The 21,852-nt window shown below is 37.8% G+C and overlaps 1 protein-coding gene across 2 annotated transcripts; it reads right to left on the reverse strand.

The window, feature by feature from the left end:
- Positions 1-12,978: 12,978 nt before the first annotated feature.
- On the reverse strand, positions 12,979-14,779 carry LOC133801422 (protein FAR-RED ELONGATED HYPOCOTYL 1-like). Of its 2 annotated transcripts, none has more exons than XM_062239627.1 (3): positions 14,590-14,760; positions 13,481-14,076; positions 12,979-13,151 (listed from the first exon to the last, which is right to left on the reverse strand). In XM_062239627.1, exons 1-3 carry the CDS (start codon positions 14,625-14,627, stop codon positions 13,078-13,080), a joined length of 708 nt encoding a protein of 235 aa, XP_062095611.1. In that variant the 5' UTR covers positions 14,628-14,760; the 3' UTR covers positions 12,979-13,077. The 2 variants fall into 2 exon arrangements, with proteins under 2 accessions (XP_062095611.1, XP_062095610.1); XM_062239626.1 differs by having other exon boundaries at positions 13,125-13,359; positions 14,590-14,779.
- Between the last annotated feature and the right edge of the window lie 7,073 nt (positions 14,780-21,852).

A 21,852-nucleotide genomic window follows, 5' to 3' on the forward strand; every position in this document is an offset into this window, starting at 1 on the left:
CGTGGATGTTTTACCGATCGATCTGCTAGTTGTAGAGTGACGGTTGTCGGTCTTGCCTCACCCAAACCCAGTCGTCTGAACACAGTTAAGGGCATCAGATTAATACTTGCTCCCAGATCACATAAAGCGTGCTTACATTCAAATTTACCAATGGTGCAAGGTATAGTAAAGCTCCCCGGATCTCTCAACTTTTGGGGCAACTTCCTCTGCAATATAGCACTGCACTCTTCAGTGAGTGCCACTGTCTCATACTCCTCCATCTTTCTTTTCTTTGACAGAATCTCTTTCATAAATTTGACATAACTAGGCATCTGCTCTAATGCTTCAGCAAATGGAATATTGATGTGCAGCTTTTTGAATACCTCTAAAAACTTAGAAAACTGTTTATCCAGTGTAGTTTTTCTAAGCCTCTGAGGGTATGGAACTTGAACTGGCTGACTATCAACAACGGGATGACACTTGTTTGAACCCTGGTGATCTTCAGTAACCCCGTTCGCTTTATTATCTGATTTCTCACCCAACTCTTCAGTCTGAACCACTGACTTTTGTACACTGGGCTGCTCCACTTGCTTACCATTCCTCAACGAAATTGCTTGACAATTCTCTTTAGGATTTACCACAGTATTACTAGGTAAATTCCCTTGCGGTCTGCTATTAAGCATGTTGGCCAACTGACCCACTTGTGTCTCAAGGTTTCGAATAGAGGATCTGGTCTCAGTCATGAATTGAGTCTGAGTATTAGTGAGGGTCAACAGGGCTGCTTGCAATTCATTAGGCTTTTCTGGTTGATCTTGTGGTCTAGGCTGGTGTGACGATGAGGCCTGATTCATAGGCTGTTGTGGCATGTGCTGCTGGTATGGCCCTTGAAACTGTGACTGTTGGCTCTGATTATTTCTCCATGAGAAATTTGGGTGATTTCTCCACCCAGGATTATAAGTATTGGAGAACGGATTCTGATAAGGCCTCTGAAAATTACCAACTGCCTGTACCTGAGCCTGATTAACTGGCATATTACCACACATGTTGGCCGCTGTACACTGTTCATATAAATGAGGCCCTCCACATATTTCACACCCTGATTGCATCTGTATAGCCTGGGCTTGAGCTGAGATCTTGTTTTGTTGCAACTGCTTTGTCAATGAAGCAACCTGAGCAGTTAAAGCAGTTATAGCATCTAATTCATGTACCCCGGCTACTTTTCTCTGTGAAGTGTCTCGTTCGGCAGGCCACTGATAGTTGTTCATAGCCATCTCCTCTAACAATTCATATGCCTCATCAGCCCCTTTACTCATGAAAGCACCACCTGCTGCTGCATCTATTATAGTGCGAGTAGTACCGCAAAGCCCATTATAAAAATTGTGGACTAACATCCACTTCTCTATACTGTGATGAGGGCATTTCCTAAGCAGGTCTTTGAATCTTTCCCAAGCATCGTACAACGACTCTCCCTCATTCTGATAGAAGTTATTGATTTCTCCCCTCAACTTAGCAGCTTTGGCAGGAGGAAAGAACTTTGAGAGAAACTTCTGAGCTAGTTCCTCCCAAGTATTGATTGAGTTGGCCTGTAGAGAAATAAGCCAACTTTTTGCCCTGTCCCTTAGTGAAAAAGGGAACAATCTCAGCCTTATTGCATCATCGCTCACCCCATTAAACTTAAACGTTGCACATAGCTCAAGGAAATTCACTATGTGCAAGTTAGGATCCTCATTGGGGAGACCACCAAACTGAACAGAAGTCTGGACCATTTGTATCATCGCCGGCTTAATCTCGAAGTTATTGGCAGTAATAGTAGGCGGCCTAATGCACGAGTGTACTCCTGTGACAGCGGGGAGCACATAATCTCTTAATGCTCGCACATTTTGGTCCTGAGCGATATGATTCTGACCATCATTGTTGTTAACCCCGTCTCTTTGGTTGGCAGCCATTGATACTTCCAACCTCTTTTTCCTTCTGTTTTGTCTGCAGGATCTTTCGATTTCAGGATTAACAGGAACAAGATTTGCAGATCCTTCACGTCGCATACAAAAGATTCACCTATTAAAACAGAATGCGACAATTTGGATTAGTTCAAATAATAAAAACAGCCAAATTAGAATAAAAATTAACTATTTTGATATTAATAGAATATCAAATCCCCGGCAACGGCGCCAAAAACTTGTTGCGATATTTTAAAGGCTACGCAAGTATACGTAATCGCTTTTGCAATTTATTCCGGTAAGACCGGTATCGTTCCCACGGAGACTGATTTATCAATTACCAAATAATTAATTTTTGATTTCTATTTGACTAATGAAAATTAGATTTGTGAATTTTTAGAACAAGAAAACATAATTAAATAAAAATTGCAGAAATCAAATAATAACAAGAACTCAAGGATTAAAATCACTGTAAAATAATTAGGAATCCTAATCTTCTCTACGATCCACTCTATTAATCTTTAATGCAATTACTATTAAAACTCTTCTCACTGAAATGATAGGCATGCGAAAGTGTTAACTATTCGAGTTAAGAGATAGAAAACTCGACCTAGTGTGAATTCCCTATATTTCTATGGTAAATTCAAACAATAGGAAGCAGTGAATACAACCCTCAATCACATAAACCAATTTGATACTCTCGTTCTAAATTGAAGTCTATGTCTATTCAATTTTAGCATATTCAAATCTCACTTTTCAGATTTTGATTCAAATTCGTAAATCATATGTAGAAGATGCGCAGTCAAATACATACACAATAACCCAAATTGAATAGATTTCAGAATGAAGATGAAATAGAAAAATGCATTAAATCATAATAGAGTTTCAAGAGAGTCAATTAGAAAACCTAACAGAAATTTAGTTCATAAACATGACTAAATCAAACAAAAACATGGAATCAAAAGATAAAGAAAAAGAAAAAAGAACTCTGAGTTGTCTTGTTGTTTCCTCTCTAGCCACCTTCCTTGATCTGATCTCCTCCTCTAAAAACGTCATTAAAGAAACTTTTATAGACCCTAATTCATTTTTGCATGAAAAGACAAGATTACCCTTAAAAATTCCCCTAAATTGTGTTTCCGTACGGACCCTAGCGCTGAGGCGCTGCGCGATAGCGCTGAGGCGCTGAACATAAGTCTCAAAACACGCTTCTGGAAAATTGATGGCGCTGGGGCGCTGAAACGTAGCGCCTAGGCGCTACAACCCGCATAAAAATGTGCTCTCTGTTTCTCGACAGCGCTGGGGCGCTGGTTTGTAGCGCTGGGGCGCTACTTTGCACAGAATAAATTTGACTCATCTTGAACAGCTCGCAGCGTCAGCTCATCTTCTTTTGATCATAACTTCTTCAATATAACTCCGAATTGAATGATTCAAAAAGCTGTGGAAAGCTAAGAGAAATATCTGCAACTTCTTTTCTAGACATGTTTCCAGAAAGTGATTAAATCCTTGTCAAAATGTGGCATAAAGTCTCAGACTTGCGTTATAGAACATAAACGACATGTACTGAGCCTCTTTAATGTTGAATCTTCCACACATGATGTCTTGAATCTCCACAATCAACACTAAATCAAACTTATTCATCATTTTTAACATGTTTCTTCTCATCTCATGCCATAATACGCACTTGATCATTAAAACCTGAAACAAAAAGAAAACAAGCGTAAATCTGCACTAAACAATCCTAAATAACTAAAAACACAACCTAAAACGATCCCTAAAACAAACCTAATACAAGCCAGTCCTTTAAGAATGACTGTTTATTGATAATACTTGCGCATGTGTTCTCCATTCCAATAACGTGGAACGAGATCTCCATTTAAGCGTGCAAGTTTATAGGTGCCTGGATGAAGGACTTCTTCAATCTGGTAAGGTCCTTCCCAGTTTGGTCCGAGTACTCCAGTAGTTGGGTCACAGGTGTTTAAGAAAACTCTTCAAAGCACTAAGTCTCCGACGTTGAACTTTCTTTCTTTTACTTTGGAGTTAAAATACTGAGAGACTTTTTGTTGGTACGCAGCTACTCGGAGTTGGGATTTTTCTCGTTTCTCTTTGATCAGGTCTAGGGATTCCATCAACAGTTGGCTATTTTGGTCTTGGTCATATGCGATTCTACGATGTGAGGGCGAATCTAACTCGATAGGCAACATAGCTTCATACCCATATGCCAAGGATGATCTGTTGCTGTTCGGTGAGAAGTTCTATATGACCAGAGTACTTCAGGTAGCTATTCTGGCCATGCTCCTTTAGCTACTTCGAGCATTTTCTTCAGAGTATCCTTCAATGTCTTATTTACTGCTTCGACTTGCCCATTTTCTTGCGGATGAGCAACTGAAGAAAAGCTCTTGATTATGCCATGTTTTTCGCAGAAGTCTGTGAACATGTCACTATCAAACTGGGTGCCATTGTCTGAGACAATCTTTCTTGGCAATCCATATCGACAAACAATGTTCTTGATGAAAAAATCAAGTACTTTCTTTGTGGTTATGGTCGCGAGTGGTTCAGCCTTGGCCCATTTGGTGAAGTAATCGACCGCCACAAGTGCGTATTTCACTCCACCCTTTCCTGTCGGCAAGGACCCGATTAAATCGATACCCCATACTGCAAAGGTTCATGGACTTTGCATTTGCTTTAACTCATTAGGAGGTGCCCGTGGGATCTTGGAAAATCTCTGACACTTATCGCATTTTCGTACAAACTCCATCGAGTCTTCGTTCATTGTGTTAGAAAAAACTTATACAGGATTTTTATTTATTTTCATGTATATCTGATATTAAACAAATTAATACGAGATAGCCTAAAACATGTTTCTAAATTGAATTCAAAGAGAAACAAACAATATAATACTTACAGTATACGCAGCGGAATTAAGAGTCCTTCCTTCAGTTTCTCTAACTCTTGTATCCTCTCTGTCGCAGAGTATTATCAAGAAACTGAACCGATCTTCTATTTTCTTCACGATCTTCCAATGTATCCTTAGAACCACCTAGACTAGTGTGGGCAATTCTCAACACATGAGATAGATATAGAGAGAAGAAGAGAAAATAAGAAAGTGGCTTAGAAAAGGACTTGTGTTTAGAGAGAATATAAAACTATCAGAAAATCTGACTTATCAAAAACCATTGTTTTGACTTCTCTATAAGCACTCCTTTTATAGATTCAATTAGGCCATTTAATTTAATTAAAAAATAAATAAAATAGCAGCCATTTTGAAGCCCTAGGTCGAAATTATCATGGGCTATAGGCCCGTGAAATTTCCCATTTGATTATAAGCCCATTGGACTTAAAATCAAGGCCTGTGTTGTTTTCTATTGATTTAATTAATTAAATAATTATTTAAATCTTTTATCAAATTAATTATTTATAATTTGAACCTTGATTTAAATTTATTTATTAATTTAGATACCAATTTATCTTAATTAATAAATCTGCCATAATTTCTCTTTTCTTCTCAAAATTACACAACTCTGTGAAGCTATCCAAAATTGACCTGGTCAACTTTGATAATTCTAATTGATGATTAAATCAATTAATTGAGACTATCTAGATGATTTTATCCAAGGTACAATGGGGACCATGGGCCTATGAAATCAAGCTCCAATAAGTTATCATAAATCTAACAAATAAATTTACTAACTTATTAATTCCTCGTGACTCCACTATAGACTTGGAATTGCACTCTTGAATTCATAGAACGCTCTATAACAAATATAGATACGCTATTAATTATCCATTGTTACAACCATAATTGTCACTCAATCCTCTATAGACGGTCTACAATGAGATAGGACTAAAATACCGTTTTACCCCTCATTGTATTTTATCCTTAAAACACTTAGTTCCTTGTAAATGATATTTCAGTAAACTAATTTAATTACTGAAATGAGATCTCTATCATTTAACACCTTGAACCAAACTAAAAGGAAACCATCGTTTCACTTCTTCATCAGAAGCTATAGATGTTCATATCTATGATTAACACTCCCACTCAATTATACTACCGAGTTCCCAAGATGTAAGTATGGGCTAGTCCGTAGGGTAAGCTGGTAACGAACAAGTCAAAGAACTCAAATAATACAATCAGTTAGAATACTAACCACTCAGAATTGAGATTGAATTGACCTATGGTCAACTATATGATATGACTAGAATAGATAATAACGGTATGTTTACTTATCTTATCAACTGTCAATATCGGTGTCGTCCAATGTAACAAATACATCCGATCTTATCTACTTTGCTAATGTTCTGGAAAGAACATAACACTGTAATGTGTAAGTAGATCATATCGTAGATTGGCAAGTCAGTGTAAATCCGGTGCACTGTCTAATCTTAGGACTAACTTATTTTTGAACATATAATCATATTTATATTCCACTGTGATTACGTCACTATAAATAAGATTAGCTATATGCTCGGGATTTAATAGAATTTTATATTAAACAAATAATCATGAAAATAAAACATGTGAGCAAAGTGATTGACCAAGTCAAAAACTGATTTCTATTCTTTTATTGATAATAAAATGAGATTACAAAGAATTTGGGTTTTAATTAGGGCATAAAACCCCAACACATTGTTGGCCAGAAATAACCTTGCCTTAGAATCTTCTTTGATAAGCTCTGCCCCCGAGCGTAGTCTCCACAGAAGCCTTCATGTACTTCCTTCATTAGCTCTTTAGCCTTTTCTGGTGTAACACACCTGAGCAGTGGCATTGAGTATCCTCTTTGGTAAAGAACACCAACCATCAGTATATACCTAGCAGCATGTCTCTGAAGGGTCCTGGCTTTGTTTTTATCTGCTGGTAGTATATCGTTCGTGAGATACTCCAGGTATGGTGCCATCCATGTATTTGCTGATCTCGAGGTATTTGCTGGAGGGTATATTTTTCAAATTGCACCAACAGATCTATAGTTTTGTTCAGATAAACCACCATTTTCAGACCTCGTGCTTGATACTCCTCTAAGACCTGATTCACTACCAGCTGTGAATCGCTGTAAATATCTAGCACTTTAATGTTCATGTCTTTGGCTAACCTTAACCCAGTGAGTAGGGCTTCATACTCGGCTTCATTGTTTGAAGCGGTGAAATCAAACCTAATTACGCAGTGAAATAGATGCCCTTCCGGCATTATCAATATCACTCCTGCTCCTTCGTGAGATTCGTTGGACAATCCGTCTGTGAATAGCTTCCACGAAGGAGCTTCAACTTGAGGCTAAGGTGCACTAGGCTTTTCACCCTGCTTGACATCTGGGAGTCTAGTGAATTCAGCAATGAAATCAGCCAAGACTTTTCCTTTTATTGCTGCTCGCGGTGAGTATGTGATATCGAACTGCCCGAGTTCGACTGCCCATTTCAACAAACGACCAGCAGCCTCTGGCTTTTGCAAAACTTGCTGAAGGGGCTGATCAGTCAAGACTGTGATTGGATGGGCTTGGAAGTAAGGACGTAACTTCCTTGAGGCCAAAATTAGGCAATAGACTAATCTTTCGATGGGAGGAAATCTCAACTCGGCTCCGATTAACTTCTTGCTCACATAATACACCGCCTTTTGTACGCCTTCTTCTTCTCTTACTAACACCGCACTAGCAACATATTCGGTGATCGCCAGGTATATGAACAAAGTTTCCCCATCTATAGGCTTTGATAAGACGGGAGGCTGCGCCATGTGGGCTTTTAAGGCTTGGAAAGCCTGTTCGCAATATTCAGTCCACTCGAACTTCTTGTTGCCCCTAAGTAGATTAAAGAAAGGAATGAACTTATCCGTTTATTTTGAAATAAATCTACTGAGCACTGCAATTCTTCCAGTCAAACTTTGCACATCTTTGATCTTTACTGGCGATTTCATATCGATCAGGGCTTTGATCTTTTCGGGATTAGCCTCGATTCCTCTTGAATTAACGATGAACCCCAAGAACTTCCCTGATCCAACTTCAAAGGAACACTTGAGAGGATTTAGCTTCATTTGATATTTATTCAGAACGTTGAAACACTCTTGTAAATCCTTCACATGTCCTTCTGCCTTTTTTGACTTTACCAGCATGTCATCAACATACACCTCCATGTTTTCTCCCATTAACTCCTTAAACATGTGGTTAACTAGTCGCTGGTAAGTCGCACCAACGTTTTTCAGTCCGAAGGGCATTACTTTGTAACAATATAGCCTTGTATCGGTCCGAAAGCTAGTGTGATCCTCGTCAGGGGGATGCGTACTAATCTGATTGTATCCTAAGTATGCATCCATGAAAAAGAGGATCTCATGGCCTGCAGTTGCATCGATCAGTTGGTCGATCCTTGGGAGTGGGAAGCAATCTTTAGAGCAGGCTTTATTAAGGTCTGTGCAATCCACACAGGTTTTCCATTTGCCATTTGGCTTGGGAACTAGTACTGGATTAGAGACCCACGATGGATAAAACGCAACCCTAATGAACCCATTCTCCTTTAGTTTTTCAACTTCTTCTTTCAAGGCTATCGATCTGTCTTTATCGAGCAGCCTTCTTTTCTGCTGCACGGGTGGAAATCTTTTGTCGATGTTCAGGACATGGCTGATTACTGCAGGATCTATCCCAGCCATGTCTTTATGTGACCAGGCGAAAACTTCCTGGTTCTTCCTCAAAAATTCCACCAGTGCGTGTTTGGTTGTTGCTTCTAAATTTTTGCTGAACTTTACAACTCTGGTCGGAAACTCTTTGTCAAGTTGGACCTCTTCAAGGTCCTCGACAGGTCCTACATCTTCTTCAAAATCCCCAAAGTGAGGATCTAAGTCTCTATCCTCACTTTGGGAAACACCCTATTTGGCGACTTCATCACCTGATTGGGCTTGTACATCAATGGCCATCTGCAACTTTTCTGGGGGAGCACTCCCCGACAGACCTCGACAGACCTTTCTTGGCCTTGGTGATTGAGGCATTGTAGCACTCTCTGGATTCCCTCTGGTTTCCCAATACGCGTCCTACCCATGCGTCTGTTGGGAATTTTATGGCCAGAAGCCATATAGAGGTGACGACCCGAAGGTCAACCAGTATGGGTCTTCCAATTACAGCATTGTAGGCCGAAGGACAATCAACTACTATGAAAGTAGTGAGTAATGTCCTGGTAGCGGGCACTGTACCTGCTGTTATTGGAAGCCTGATTGACCTTGTTGGAGCGAGTCCCTCGCCAGAGAAACCATAAATTGTTTGGTTGCAGGGCTCCAAGTTCTTGACGGACAACTTCATTCGTTCCAACGAAGATTTATACAGGATGTTAACTGAACTTCCTGTATCGACCAACACTCTCTTCACCATCATGTTGGCAATTTGAACATCCACGACCAGCGGATCAGAATGTGGGAACCGGACATGTTGGGCGTCGCAATCAGAGAAGGTTATTTCACCGTCCTCTGACCGAGCCTTCTTTGATGCCTGTTCCTCCACAGTCATCATCTCGATGTCCTGGTTGTGGCGTAGGGTCCGAGCATATCATTCCCTTGCCTTTCCGCTGTTTCTCGCAAGGTGCGGGCCTCCACAGATGGTGAGTAAAGTGCCAGCCACGGGGTCAGGCTGTAAAGGTGACGAGCGTTGGCGTGCAGGCGCCTGCTCGTTGCCACCTGGAGCCTCTCGTTGGGAAGCCCCCGCAGCCCGCACGTATCTTCTCAAGTGTCCTTATCTAATAAGGAACTTGATTTCATCCTTTAGCTGGTTACACTCGTTCGTATCGTGTCCGTAGTCGTTGTGAAAACGACAGAACTTGGTGGTATCCCTTTTCGAAATATCCTTTCGAATGGCAGCGGGTCTTTTGTAAGGCACACTAGAACTTATGGCCTGATACACCTCTACTCGAGACTCGACAAGGGCAGTGTAGTTGGTGAACCTTGACTCATAACGGTTACCCTTGGCGCGCTTGCTCTCTGAAGTAGAGGGTTCGCTATGGGGCCTCTTCCCCCCATTCTTTCTGTTGCCATTCCCATTGCTTTTGCCGTTACCGTTGGGCTTTGACCCATTGGCGGCTTTGGCGGGGTCTTCAGTCCCCTTATCCTTATTTGGGGTCTTTCCCTCGCTGGCAATCGCATCCTCGAGCTTGATGTATCGATCAGCTCAATCCAAAAATTCCTGGGTAGTTTTAACCCCATGCTTCCTGAGACTACTCTAAAGAGGCGTATGGCGCCTAACTCCTGCAGTTAGGGTCATAATTTTGCCTTCGTCTCCCACTGTTTTGGCTCCAGCTGCAGCTTGCGTGAAATGCTGGACGTAGTCTTTCAGTGGTTCTTCTTCTTACTGGCGTATCTCGACCAGCTGGTTTGCCTCAGTTGGGTGCACATGACCCGCATAGAATTGTTCGTAAAACTCCTTTACGAACATCTCCCAAGATTCAATACTTGCAACAGGGAATTTAAAGAACCACTCATGTGCATCATCAGAAAGTGTTGCAGGGAAGATCCTGCACCGAGCGTCTTCGGACACTTTCTGAATGTCCATTTGTATCTCAAATTTGTTGACATAAGATACCGGGTCACCATACCCATCAAAGTTTGGAAGTGTGGGCATTTTAAACTTGATGGGAGTTTCTTCCACAGCAATCCTTTGGACGAAGGGAGTGCCCCTTCTCCTGTCGTATTCGATGTGAGACGTTCTTCCTCCGACCAGTTGTTGCACTGCTTGGTTCAGGGCATCTATTTGGGCCTGAACGGCTTCAGGAATAGTCGAGGCCTCTGGTGCCGGGGGAATGTACTTGTCGTGCCATTCTCGGCGGTCGTTGAGTACATCCCTTAAGTCGTCGTCTCTCCGCCGTTGCTCGCCGGCTCCGAGCCGGTTAAAGACATTGTTTTGTCTGGGTTGCCCCCCAACATTACGTCTCGCTTGTTGGTCTTCTCTAAGTGCTGGACTTCTGCCTCCACCTCTCTCCTCATTCCTCCGACCGACATTCCCTCTGCCTGAGTCGGCCTCATTATAGCCATGGCCATCTCTGAACTTCGATTGGCTATGGTGAGACTGAATGTCTCCTCGATTGCCTCCTCGGGCTGGAACTTCCCGAGTGTTAGGGGGAGGCCTGCGCTGGTCGGTAGGTCCCTGTGCATTATCATGCCGTGGGGGGCCCCTGACCGCAGAGCCTGTCTCTGAGTTCCTTCTGTTGCCAGAAGGACGTTGTCCCCTGGTTGGCGGGTGCGGCTCTTCACCCCCTTGGCGTCTAGGGCTGCAATGCTGCTGCCCAGCCCTATTCTGCCTTGGCTGTGGGGGATTGCCTCGACCAGCCTAGGATGGAGGCTGGATCTCAGGGTCCCTAGGTGGGACATCATCCTGAGGCATTGGTGGCTGCTCCGGCCTTTGAGGGCTCGTTGGCTGGATTGGAGGGCTAGAATTGGGACCCCTTTGTGGTAGCTCATTTGAGGGCTGATCAAGCTGCGAGGCAGGTGCAACCTGATTCCTAGCCAATTGCAGGGTTGCTTCGAAGGCTGCCATGGCCTCCCTCTGACGACGGTCCATCTCCGCCTGTCTTTCACTCAGCTCTTGGCGTTGACGCTCTATTTCTTGCTGCTGTCGCGCCATGGTCTCCGCAGCACTTTCCTGACTAGCCCTTAGATTGGCCAATTCATCTTGCAATACTCCCATAGTATTCCTCAGCGTTTCGGAGTCCAGTTCATCCTCATAAAACTCCAAGTGTGGCTCATCCTCAGCCACGTTCGGAGGAGGAGGTTGAGATGGTACAGCGCCAGCCGCCTGCCCAGTCTTCCTGGTTGTCTTTGCCATTAGTACTTCAACCGTTTCGTCTCAAGCACTCAATGAAAGCTCCAGGATGTTGACCCTTGTTTTGGTCAATTGACACAGAGTCAAATGCTTGATGTGATGGAAGGTATTGAAATAGATCTAATGGAAAGAACAGTAAACGACACAACAAATTATAGTGGTTTGGCCCCACGAAATGGTAATGACCTACGTTCACTTAAGTTATTATTGATGTTGATTCTCAAAGGAGTGATCAAAGAACTAGGGTTCTCCGAGTTTCACAAGCCTTAGAGAGATAAACAATACAATCAGAAGATAATAGCTATAATTCTCTTGTAAAGCATAAACTCATAATTAGCAAAAAGATCAAAGGTCCCTCCCTTGAGCTATTTCTTCTCTATTTATAGGCTCAAGGAGGATTACATAAATTTGTTACAGATATTCTTTCCTAAATAATCGGATACTCAGGAATTATGAGAGATAATCTCGGATATGATTACAATCGCATAAGATCTTCTCAAAATATACAGAATATACGACCAAGCTGGTCGTATATAAAATCCAAATGTTATGCCAGGGGAACCTCCCTAGTCGATAGTCGAACAAAACCTTTGCCAGGTGTCAGTCACATGTTAAAAATGTCTGCCACGTCATCCACGACTATTTTTTGGATAACAATATATTTTCTTTTTTAATATAAATAATAAAAAAATTATAAAAATTAAGATTATGTATTAAATATTATTATTATTATAATAATAATATTTTACAACATATTAATGTAATTATTATTATATATTATTATAAAATGATATTTTATATTATATTAATATAATTATTAAATATTTATTCTACCATATTTTAAAATTAATAAAATAAACTGTTTAAATACACACTTATTAATAGCAAAGTTGGTTAATAGGGTAGAGCTTTTTTAAAGTAAAATAAAGAAATGATGTTAATGGTGTATGTTTTAATTTTCAAAAGTCATACATAAAAAATAATAGATTAACTATCCTAAATTTTGATCAACCATGGGAGATCTTTTTTTCTATATTTAATATATTATTTTTTTATTATATGACAAATATAAATGTTTTCTTAGTAAAACATTATTTTATAAATAATCAAAAACACAGATATACCACTTTGTAACCAATGTGGAACTATAAAGATGGTTGCCTTTGTTTTTGTTTGTAGTACTCATCCAAGCTTTTCAAGTTAATTCTCCTCCATTAGAGTTTGGGTGATTGAGATATTGATCCAATTCTCTCTCTGCTATTCTTACCAAACAGTTGTATACCGGCAAAGAGTTCAAAGTTAGGCTTTCGCTTTATTCGTTCATGTATTTTACAGACAGAAATTGTCGAAACTATACATACACATTTCCAAATTTGGATGCATTTTCCTTACAACATCAGCATTGAAAAATACTCTTCAAATTCTTGGTCAATGGTTGGTTTCCTACTTGATGCTTCAGTCTCTGCATTCAAAATAAAAATCAACAAAATGAATTACAATAATCTCTCCATCCAAAACCACAAAAATCACATCTCAATCAGTGTTTTTCTAAATCTTCTAGTTTTTTTTTCCTAATCGCGAAGGGAAATCCCCGCCTTGTCCCCTTCCCCACCGGAGATGGAGCAGAGACAGGAGCTTAATGTATTCATTAGTTGGACATGAATTAGTCACTGAAATTGAAACATAAAATCATAAGAATTGCTTTGTAAATATTAGAAAACCTCTATGAGAACATACCAAATAGAGTAATACTACCAATACCACACACACAAACTTGAAAAAAAAAATTACCTTGATTTACAGTCCATCTTCCAGATGAAAGTACATACACATTGGGATTCAATCCCTCAGCATAGAGAATATCTTCAAGCTCCTTATCAGTACACTGCTCGAGGCTTTCATCTCCATATTCTAAGAGCTGCTCTTCAAGATTCAGACATGCCTGCATTCTCTCTTTGTGTTGGGAAGTATAATGCCCGAATACGAGCTCCTCCTCTTCCTTCGCGTCGCCTTTCACCGCCTTTAAACTGCTCCAAAGAGACTTGTTTTTCCCCAAAATATCAGTGCCTTGAGTTAGAGAAGATGAGGAAGGCATGTCTTCTGTCTTTGCATACTCTACTTCCATTTTAGCTCCATTGTATGCTGATGTTGCACAGTCATAATCTTCTCCAAAACTATTGCTGTCTTTCGCCGATTCGAGGGGTTCTGCTTCTGACTTATCATCAATGGCTACTCTCTTTGCCTTTTCCTTGGCTAAGAAAGTCGAGAGTTGCCCATCAGAAGCAACTGCTCGATCCCAACATTTATGCTTTGATATAGGCAAGCCTAATTGCTCAGCTTGCAATTTTCTCTTCTTGAGAGTGTTTAGAGCACTAATGACACGGATGCTTCCATAGAAAATTCAAATACAAATTTGTTAAAAGCAGATTAGCAAGAAACCAAGGGTCCAAAACTTAAGAACATAAATTTTGCTCCACAATGATACAAGTAAGAAAAATATGCAAATTCATATGATCATTACACCAAATGAACACGGCTTAGCTCAAAAGAACATTTGCACAAACATACAAGACAGTCTTTAACTGTGGACAATGATTATTAACTATCTCAAAGCAGATCTACACCACTCAAAATTGTACTTACATTTAGTAATCGAAAACTACAATTTTAGTAATAATGTTTTTCATCTAAACGATCAAATCCTTTTACATAATAAGAAGTAACAAAAGTTTTACACTTTGCTATGAGTACACGGATTTAAATAGTCTACTTTGAGCCGAAATTAGAGAAAGTTGGTTGCTTGATTAAAAAATACCCAAGAACAAACCGACAATAACTAACTAAGCAGACGCAAACTACAATTAAAAGTGAAAAAAGCATTGAGACCCAGAAATCTAAACCTGTCGATCTCAGATGGGCTTCCTTTAATTTTCTCCATTTCCAACAAGAAACCAAGAATTTGAGAGCAAAAAATTTGATCTGTTGCAGAAGAGACTCGACTCTCAAACCCACCAAAGTTAATGCCTTTAGAAATGGACTGTATCTAACAAGCATCTCACTCTCTACGCGGTTTTACAGTGCGTGTGACTCACCTTAAAAGTTATGTGTTATAGACTTGTGCCAGTTCCAATTGGCGCCTCGTTTGGATTGAGTCGTGGTCTATACTTATCTCAAGAACACGTAGTTGTGTTTTGAGTTCAGACAAAGCCAATCCCATCTCCCACGTGAGATGGTACTATCAGTCTCTTTGCAATGTGGTCCCTAATACTCTTAACATAGATTTTAGGGATTGTTTCTTTGTAAATATTACATAATAGCTCAGATTTCAGTGGCTGATTTATCAATGAAGTCCGTCCAAGAACTAGTAAGAGTTTTTCAGAAAAGATTATTCTGTCAGGATAATTCATTGAAAAAGTTCTTTATGAGTTTGGACCATTGAACTTTATTGGATTCAAGCAAAAAAACACAACACAAAAGCAAAACAAATTATGAACCGCAATTACTTCTTTTTCTTTATAAAAGTTACAACTGTTGTTAGTGTTAGATTCATATTCAGCCATTGATAGGGATCACAAGCTCAAGCTCAAGCTCCTCTCTTGAAATCGTATTTGAAAAGACCCTTTTGTCCTACTTAACAGTATAGTATAGCCTTATGCACAGGGAGATTTCAGAAGGACTGGAAAGACATCTTCACACATTTTCAGCCTTGTTGACCCCAATGTCCTACTATAGGGCCAATTCAAACTCCAAGAGTAATGGAGAATTGGAATATCATTTGAGTATATAAATATTATTTTACTTTTAATATTTTATTAATTATATATATTTTTTAAATTTCTTATTTGATTATAGATTACAAACTATATAAAAAAATATATATATACAATATTTAAATATATCTTATAAGCTAATTCATTTTGATTAGACCCCAAATTTACAAATTAGTATACAATATTCATTGCTATAAAAAATGATAAATATATTATACCCTAAATTACTAAGTACTAATTTATAAATTACTAAATATATCAATTAGTACTAATTATAATTATATTGAAACTAATTACTAATAATAATTATAATTATATCAATGAATTATACCCCACTAATTCATTTTCTTTTATTTTGCATATTTAATATTCAATAGATAAGTGATTCTTCATTGATGAAATGTCAATATATTTTTTTTTGGTCAAAGATGAAATCTAAATATTGTTTTCTTCCATCAATTTTCATCTTCAAGCTCTTATCTCCTTCACTCTAGCCGTAAAAAAAATTTGTCTTCTCCCTTTATTGTTGCTCTTTATGTATGGATTCTATTAATTTTCTTAATATTGGTTTTCTTTACCTTTATTTGTAAGATTCTTGGTCAAGTTGTTTTTCTCTACGCTGATTTTTGGTCCTTTTGTGGGTTCAATTATCTCCACCATATTTCTTTTTTTCTAACCTTTAATGTTTTAGCTTTTTGGTTTTATTATTGTTGTTGATCTTGTACTTTTAAACAGAGGTAAATAATTTCACCAAACCAACCTTCCAATTGGGTCTTGGTTAAATCTAATCTGTGTGCTGGTTTATGTGATTTTTTATTGATGGCTATAAGATCAAAATTTGTTGCGTGCAATAGTGGTTTATTGGGCTTGCTTAATTTAGATTTTGTTTGCTATAATGGGTTGTCTATAAGGTAGATCTGTTATTGGTTTCTTTTCCTTTAATTCTATGGCTTTAAAGTTGTATTTTTTCAAGCAAATTGGTAGATTTTAATTTGTTGTGAAACTTTTGTAACGCCCTAGCTACCTCAGAACAGTTAAGGTGAACAGTGAACCGGAAATTTGACTCGCTACCCGAGTCCTTTGGTTGAAAACGTGATCTAAGTGTTATTATCAGGTTAAGGTGATAAACCAGTAAAAAGGAAATGATACATTTCATTAAGTAAATAAACTGCTCATGAGCCATTCAAAACATTTACAAGTCGTTTATAATACAAAGGAGTAGCTATTGCTTCTATTTACAATCCCCGCTGACCTAAGCGGCAAAAATAGGGTAAATCCCTAGTCCCTCTGAGAACTTCCTGACCGTGGTGGTCAAGCGGCCCAATATGTACACAACATCGCCCAAGTTCTCCACTAAAGGTTGGGTGAGCTTCTCTTTCCCTTTACCTGAACCACATAGCACCCATGAGCCAAGGCCCAGCAAGAAAACACAATAAAGCATGACGTAATATCAACAATGATCATAATAATCATTAAGGACTATCAGTCCTTAACAGATAGGTGACAGTAGCAAAAGTCACAAAAGTGGGTACAGCTCCCTTTAGCCATGTGACGATAGGGTCACCGGGGCTTAACTGATAAGTGATTCTCCCATAAGTTTGATCAGGATAGGTGCATGATGATTGGTCACCAACATAACCTTCCTCCCGACTCTAGAGTCGTAACTGCGGATAGCGTCCCCTAGCCATGTGACAAATAGTCACCGGGGCCATATGCCCTGGCTATAAACATCTGGTCTTAGACCAGCCAAATGCTTATAAGTTCTTTGACTTTAGGGTCGATCCCTGACTAGTCAGTGCCATAAACAAGTAATCATCGTTCACTAGCATTTAATATGCAATCCATGCCCACATATATCAACCAGCATGCTTCAATAACAAACCATGCATGTCATATACCTATACAGGGTGCAACTGTATTCATACACTGTTTTCTTACCTCTGGTTCGAGTGAAAGTTATTATAAGAACAACCCCTGAGAACGATCAACTTTTAAATTCATTGACGGTCACCTGGTCATAACCAAAATATAGGATTCATCAATAAAAATGATAACAGAGGGTTCCCAAACCTAGCCTCCGAGACATCAAACACTACCCAACCGGGTAGTAGGTTCAACCCCGAGGCCTAAGGCTTGAATCCCCAAGCTAAAAACTCCATTCTGGCCAAAATGACCCTAAGGGCCGCGACCCTCCCTAGTTGCGCCGCGACGCGCCCCCCTAACAGAGGCAGCCCTCTCTGCTAGACGCCAAGGGCCGCGGCGCCCAGCCCAGACCAGCCAAAATGACAGCTCGCAACACCAGACTTTCCCTTGCGTTTTCCCTTGGAACCAAGCCCTCTAACCAGCTCCAAACCTCCTCCAAACACTCAATTTAACCTCCAAACATCACCCATAACTCACCCTCATCAAAACCCAAGCTAAACTTCAATCAAAACCTCTTCAAATCCAAACTATCAACAAGAATCCATAAGCTGAAAACTAAAGGAAAAACAGAGTGCAAACCAGAAACTCATAGCTAAACTCACCTCAAAACCAGATTTGAACCTTCTTCAATGACTGAACCAAGTCCACAAACCCAGCCCTTGGATTTCCTAGCTTGAAACCCCACTTTGAGCTCAAAATCTTCAAAGGAGAAATGATGAAGGATGGTGTACGGGTTGGAGAAGAAAACCCTGTTTTGGCTCTGTTTATTCTATATGCTTCTACAGCCAACTAAAGGGTTATATAAATCCATCCAAATGACCTAAATGCCCTTAGGTCACTTAAGGCTTCTAAAACCATTCCAAGGGTAAAATTGGTACTTTCTACTTATCCCGTTAATCATAATTAACGCTTCCCAATTCCCGCTAATCTCAATATTTTCAAACACCAATAATTCATATCCCGTTACCCTATAATTTTCGGTAACGCTCTAATCATTAAAATCACCCCGAGACTCACCCCGAGCCCTGAGCTTAAACCTGTTATGACCAAACCGATAAATCATATTTAAAGATCGTCTCATGCCGAGATACTCGAACCAATCCACATTATAATGTGGCCTCACAATATATCATTGACATGCAAACAAATATACAATTATGCCATCAACGGGCCAAATTACCAAAGCACCCATGTAAACAAATGTGGACTCACATGCATGCATTTAACATCATATTATAATATAATTCTCATACACATGCATAAATACATTTAATATCATAATTAAACAGTTATAGCCCTCCCGACCTACTAATCCAGCCATTAAACCATATTAGGGAATCCAGGGCATTACAACTTTATTCCTCAGTGACTTGTAGAGATGTTTTCTTTATATCTTGCGAGTAATCTTGTATTAGAAATCGGCTTAGATTAGAAGTTTTATTCCAAAGAGTTTATGAATTGGTATGATATAGTGTTGCTCTTTGTGATGCATTTTTATTTTGTAATGTCTATTTTTTGTGCCAATTTTGCTTTACTTTTAGTCTTGGTCTTCTTCTAATATTATATGTCTGGGTACGTTTAATTACTCTCTTTTGAGAAAAATATGTTTTGAAAGAAATTGAAGAACCCATCATTTTCCTCCTCTCATATCAATAACATATTATTACTATGTATTTAATTTAGTTTATTAGCTTTTATATCCTCGTACGTTTTATTAAGCCTTATTTTTTGTTTCTAATTATACGTCTTTTGGCATTATTACACGTTACACATTATTTCATTTATAATTCTCCCTAATTCTCTCACTATGTTTTAGGAAGCAATTTAATTCTCTATTCGTTACCTTTTATTTATTAAATAAATTCCTTTAATTACTTTTTTATCATTTTATTCTGTGTTTTTTCCTTTTCCAATATTGTAGCATATTTCATGTAAATGCATTTAAAATATTATTGTATTAATATACAACACTTATTACCATGTATCAAGTTTTACGATGATCACCGACCACCTTTTTTATAACAATCTATTTTCAAAAAGTAATAACATTTAGCACATTATTGCATTGATTCTTAAAATTTATTACTTTTATCTTATTTAAAATTTATTGCTTATTCTGCATATGACAATTGCATATCGATGACATATAAGAATGGTCAATAGATGTATGGCATGATTTTCGTGTTTCATTTTGTAAATATAGTTTTTAATTTTTTTATTCAATTTGTGTTTTATTAGATATGTTTAGTAAAATAGGAATAAATTAGCATTAAACATATTCTGCTATTTATTGATATTAGTCAAAAGATTTTTTCTTAATTTATGCTGATTTAACGGGCATATATATATTACACTTTTAATTTGTCTCAATTTTACTTTTAAGTACTAAATTTATTTGTGGAATGTCTTTTGCAAATTTTTATTCTATTTTTAGGGACCATATTTTTTTCATAATATTTTAAAATTACATTTTATTTTATTTTCTCAATATATATTTTAAGTTATAAATGTCTTACTTCTTTATTCATATGTCATCACTTATTATTCTAATTCATTGTCTTCTTTTAAGTTCTTAACATTTGTCAATTAACTGTATTATTGCCAAATGTATTTACAATATACATATTTTTCAATAATTTTATGATGAGAGAAAATCAAAGTAATAAATGTTTTTTTTTAACTTTACTAATTGTTTGAAATACTTAAATTATTTAAAAAAAAATTTGACAAGATATCACTATTTGTGCCTCCGCGTTATTTACCCTGGTGTTGTTAGTAGGTTAATTTACGTAAGTACCTTCTTAAGATATTCAATATAAGTTATTTTGGCTAGTCTTGTGCTATCTCTGGCTTGTTTTGTGCATGTTTAGGTTTGTCGTGCTAGTATAGGCTTGTTTTGTGCCTGTTTAGGCTAGATTTGTGTCTTCAGAGGCTAGTTGTGTCTTCTCAGGCTGACAATAATTCCTTCAGATTCAAAAGCTTCAAAGAAAAATATTTTAGATTAATATTAAATTTCTTTAGAAAAATTTATCTTCCATAAATATTATATTGATTGTTTTGTTTTATTATTATTTTTATCCTTAAACAAAACTATTGGGTCTATTATTTTATAATTATGTTTCCTGTAGTTTCTTTATTTCAATTATATAGGTACTTTGTACAAGGATCTTAGTTTTTCTCTTGAATATTGTTAAAGCCAAAAGGTATGTATCTCCTTAAGTCCTAAATTGAGTGCATGATATCTCTCACATATCTTGTGCCTCTTTGTAAGCTTGTTTGTGCATGTTTATATGCTTGTTTTTTGTGACTGTTTGTAGGCTTGCTTGTGCCTGTTTGAAGGTTCGTCTTTTGTGCCTGTTTGTAGGCTTGTTGTGCCTGATTATAGGCTGAATGAACTGGTAATCAACAAACAAGATTGACTATTATAAAACTGTAATCTGGTTGCTAGTGGCTTCCTTCAATTCACTTTGGGTCAAAATGAATTTTAGCTATCTTAATTGATTATTTTTAATTATTGGATGTGATTGTTTTGTTACTTTATTACTCTCAATCTCACTAGACAAAGTTAATGGGGTCTAACCAAAGAGTAGCCTTTGATTAGACCCCTAAACTTAAAAACTAATTTTATTTCTAAAATTTGAATCGAGGGAAAACCAAAGGATGGAACTTTAGCTTGATTTTCTATATTTTAAAAAGATTTTTTTTTATTTTACTTTTAAGAAGATAATTATATTTGTTGGTTTGCGCTGCAGGTTTACTTATCAACTTTTCAAGCATAAGTTCTCGTGAAACTAAAAGAGACTTTTCAATGCTCAACATTTGATATTCTTCTTGCGACCGTTTCTTTGATTTTTCTTCAATTGATTTTGGTTTAAAACAATAGTTCAACCTATTAAATTATCTGGATATTAGTTATTTTGATATGAAAATTCTTTTGTCTAATTTCCAAGAGTACCTTTACATGATATTTGGCTAGACAATGAGTTTTGTTGGTTAGAGGAAATTCCTCCCCCAGTTTGTACTCCCTATATTATGCATTCTGAATAAAACAAATTTATTCCCCACAAAATATATATATATATCTTATAAGCTTTTAAAAGACAATATTTCTAGTCAGCCATATGTATCATCCATCAAATAAGTTAAAAAATATTTTAAAAAAATAAAGATATACATATAATTTTTTTTTCATTTTCCAACTCTTTGTAACTCTTTCTCTCAAAATATTATAAAGTAGTGAAATTTACATATATCACTACAATTTAAGAAAAAATTACATATATATTGTAGCACAGTGTTTTTTTTTATTTTTTACGGTTCAAAGTATTTTTTTTTTACAGCTATAGACATCTTTATCTTCGTGCAGTCGGACTTCATCTTCTCCAAAGAGGCAGCGGCAGAGAACCTAAGGAGGCATCAAACTCTGCTAACCAGGGAACTAGCCTTTGCGCTGCTCAGACCTTCCGCCTT

The sequence above is a fragment of the Humulus lupulus genome, chromosome 9 (assembly GCF_963169125.1).
Source record: "Humulus lupulus chromosome 9, drHumLupu1.1, whole genome shotgun sequence".
NCBI classification, from domain to species: domain Eukaryota; kingdom Viridiplantae; phylum Streptophyta; class Magnoliopsida; order Rosales; family Cannabaceae; genus Humulus; species Humulus lupulus.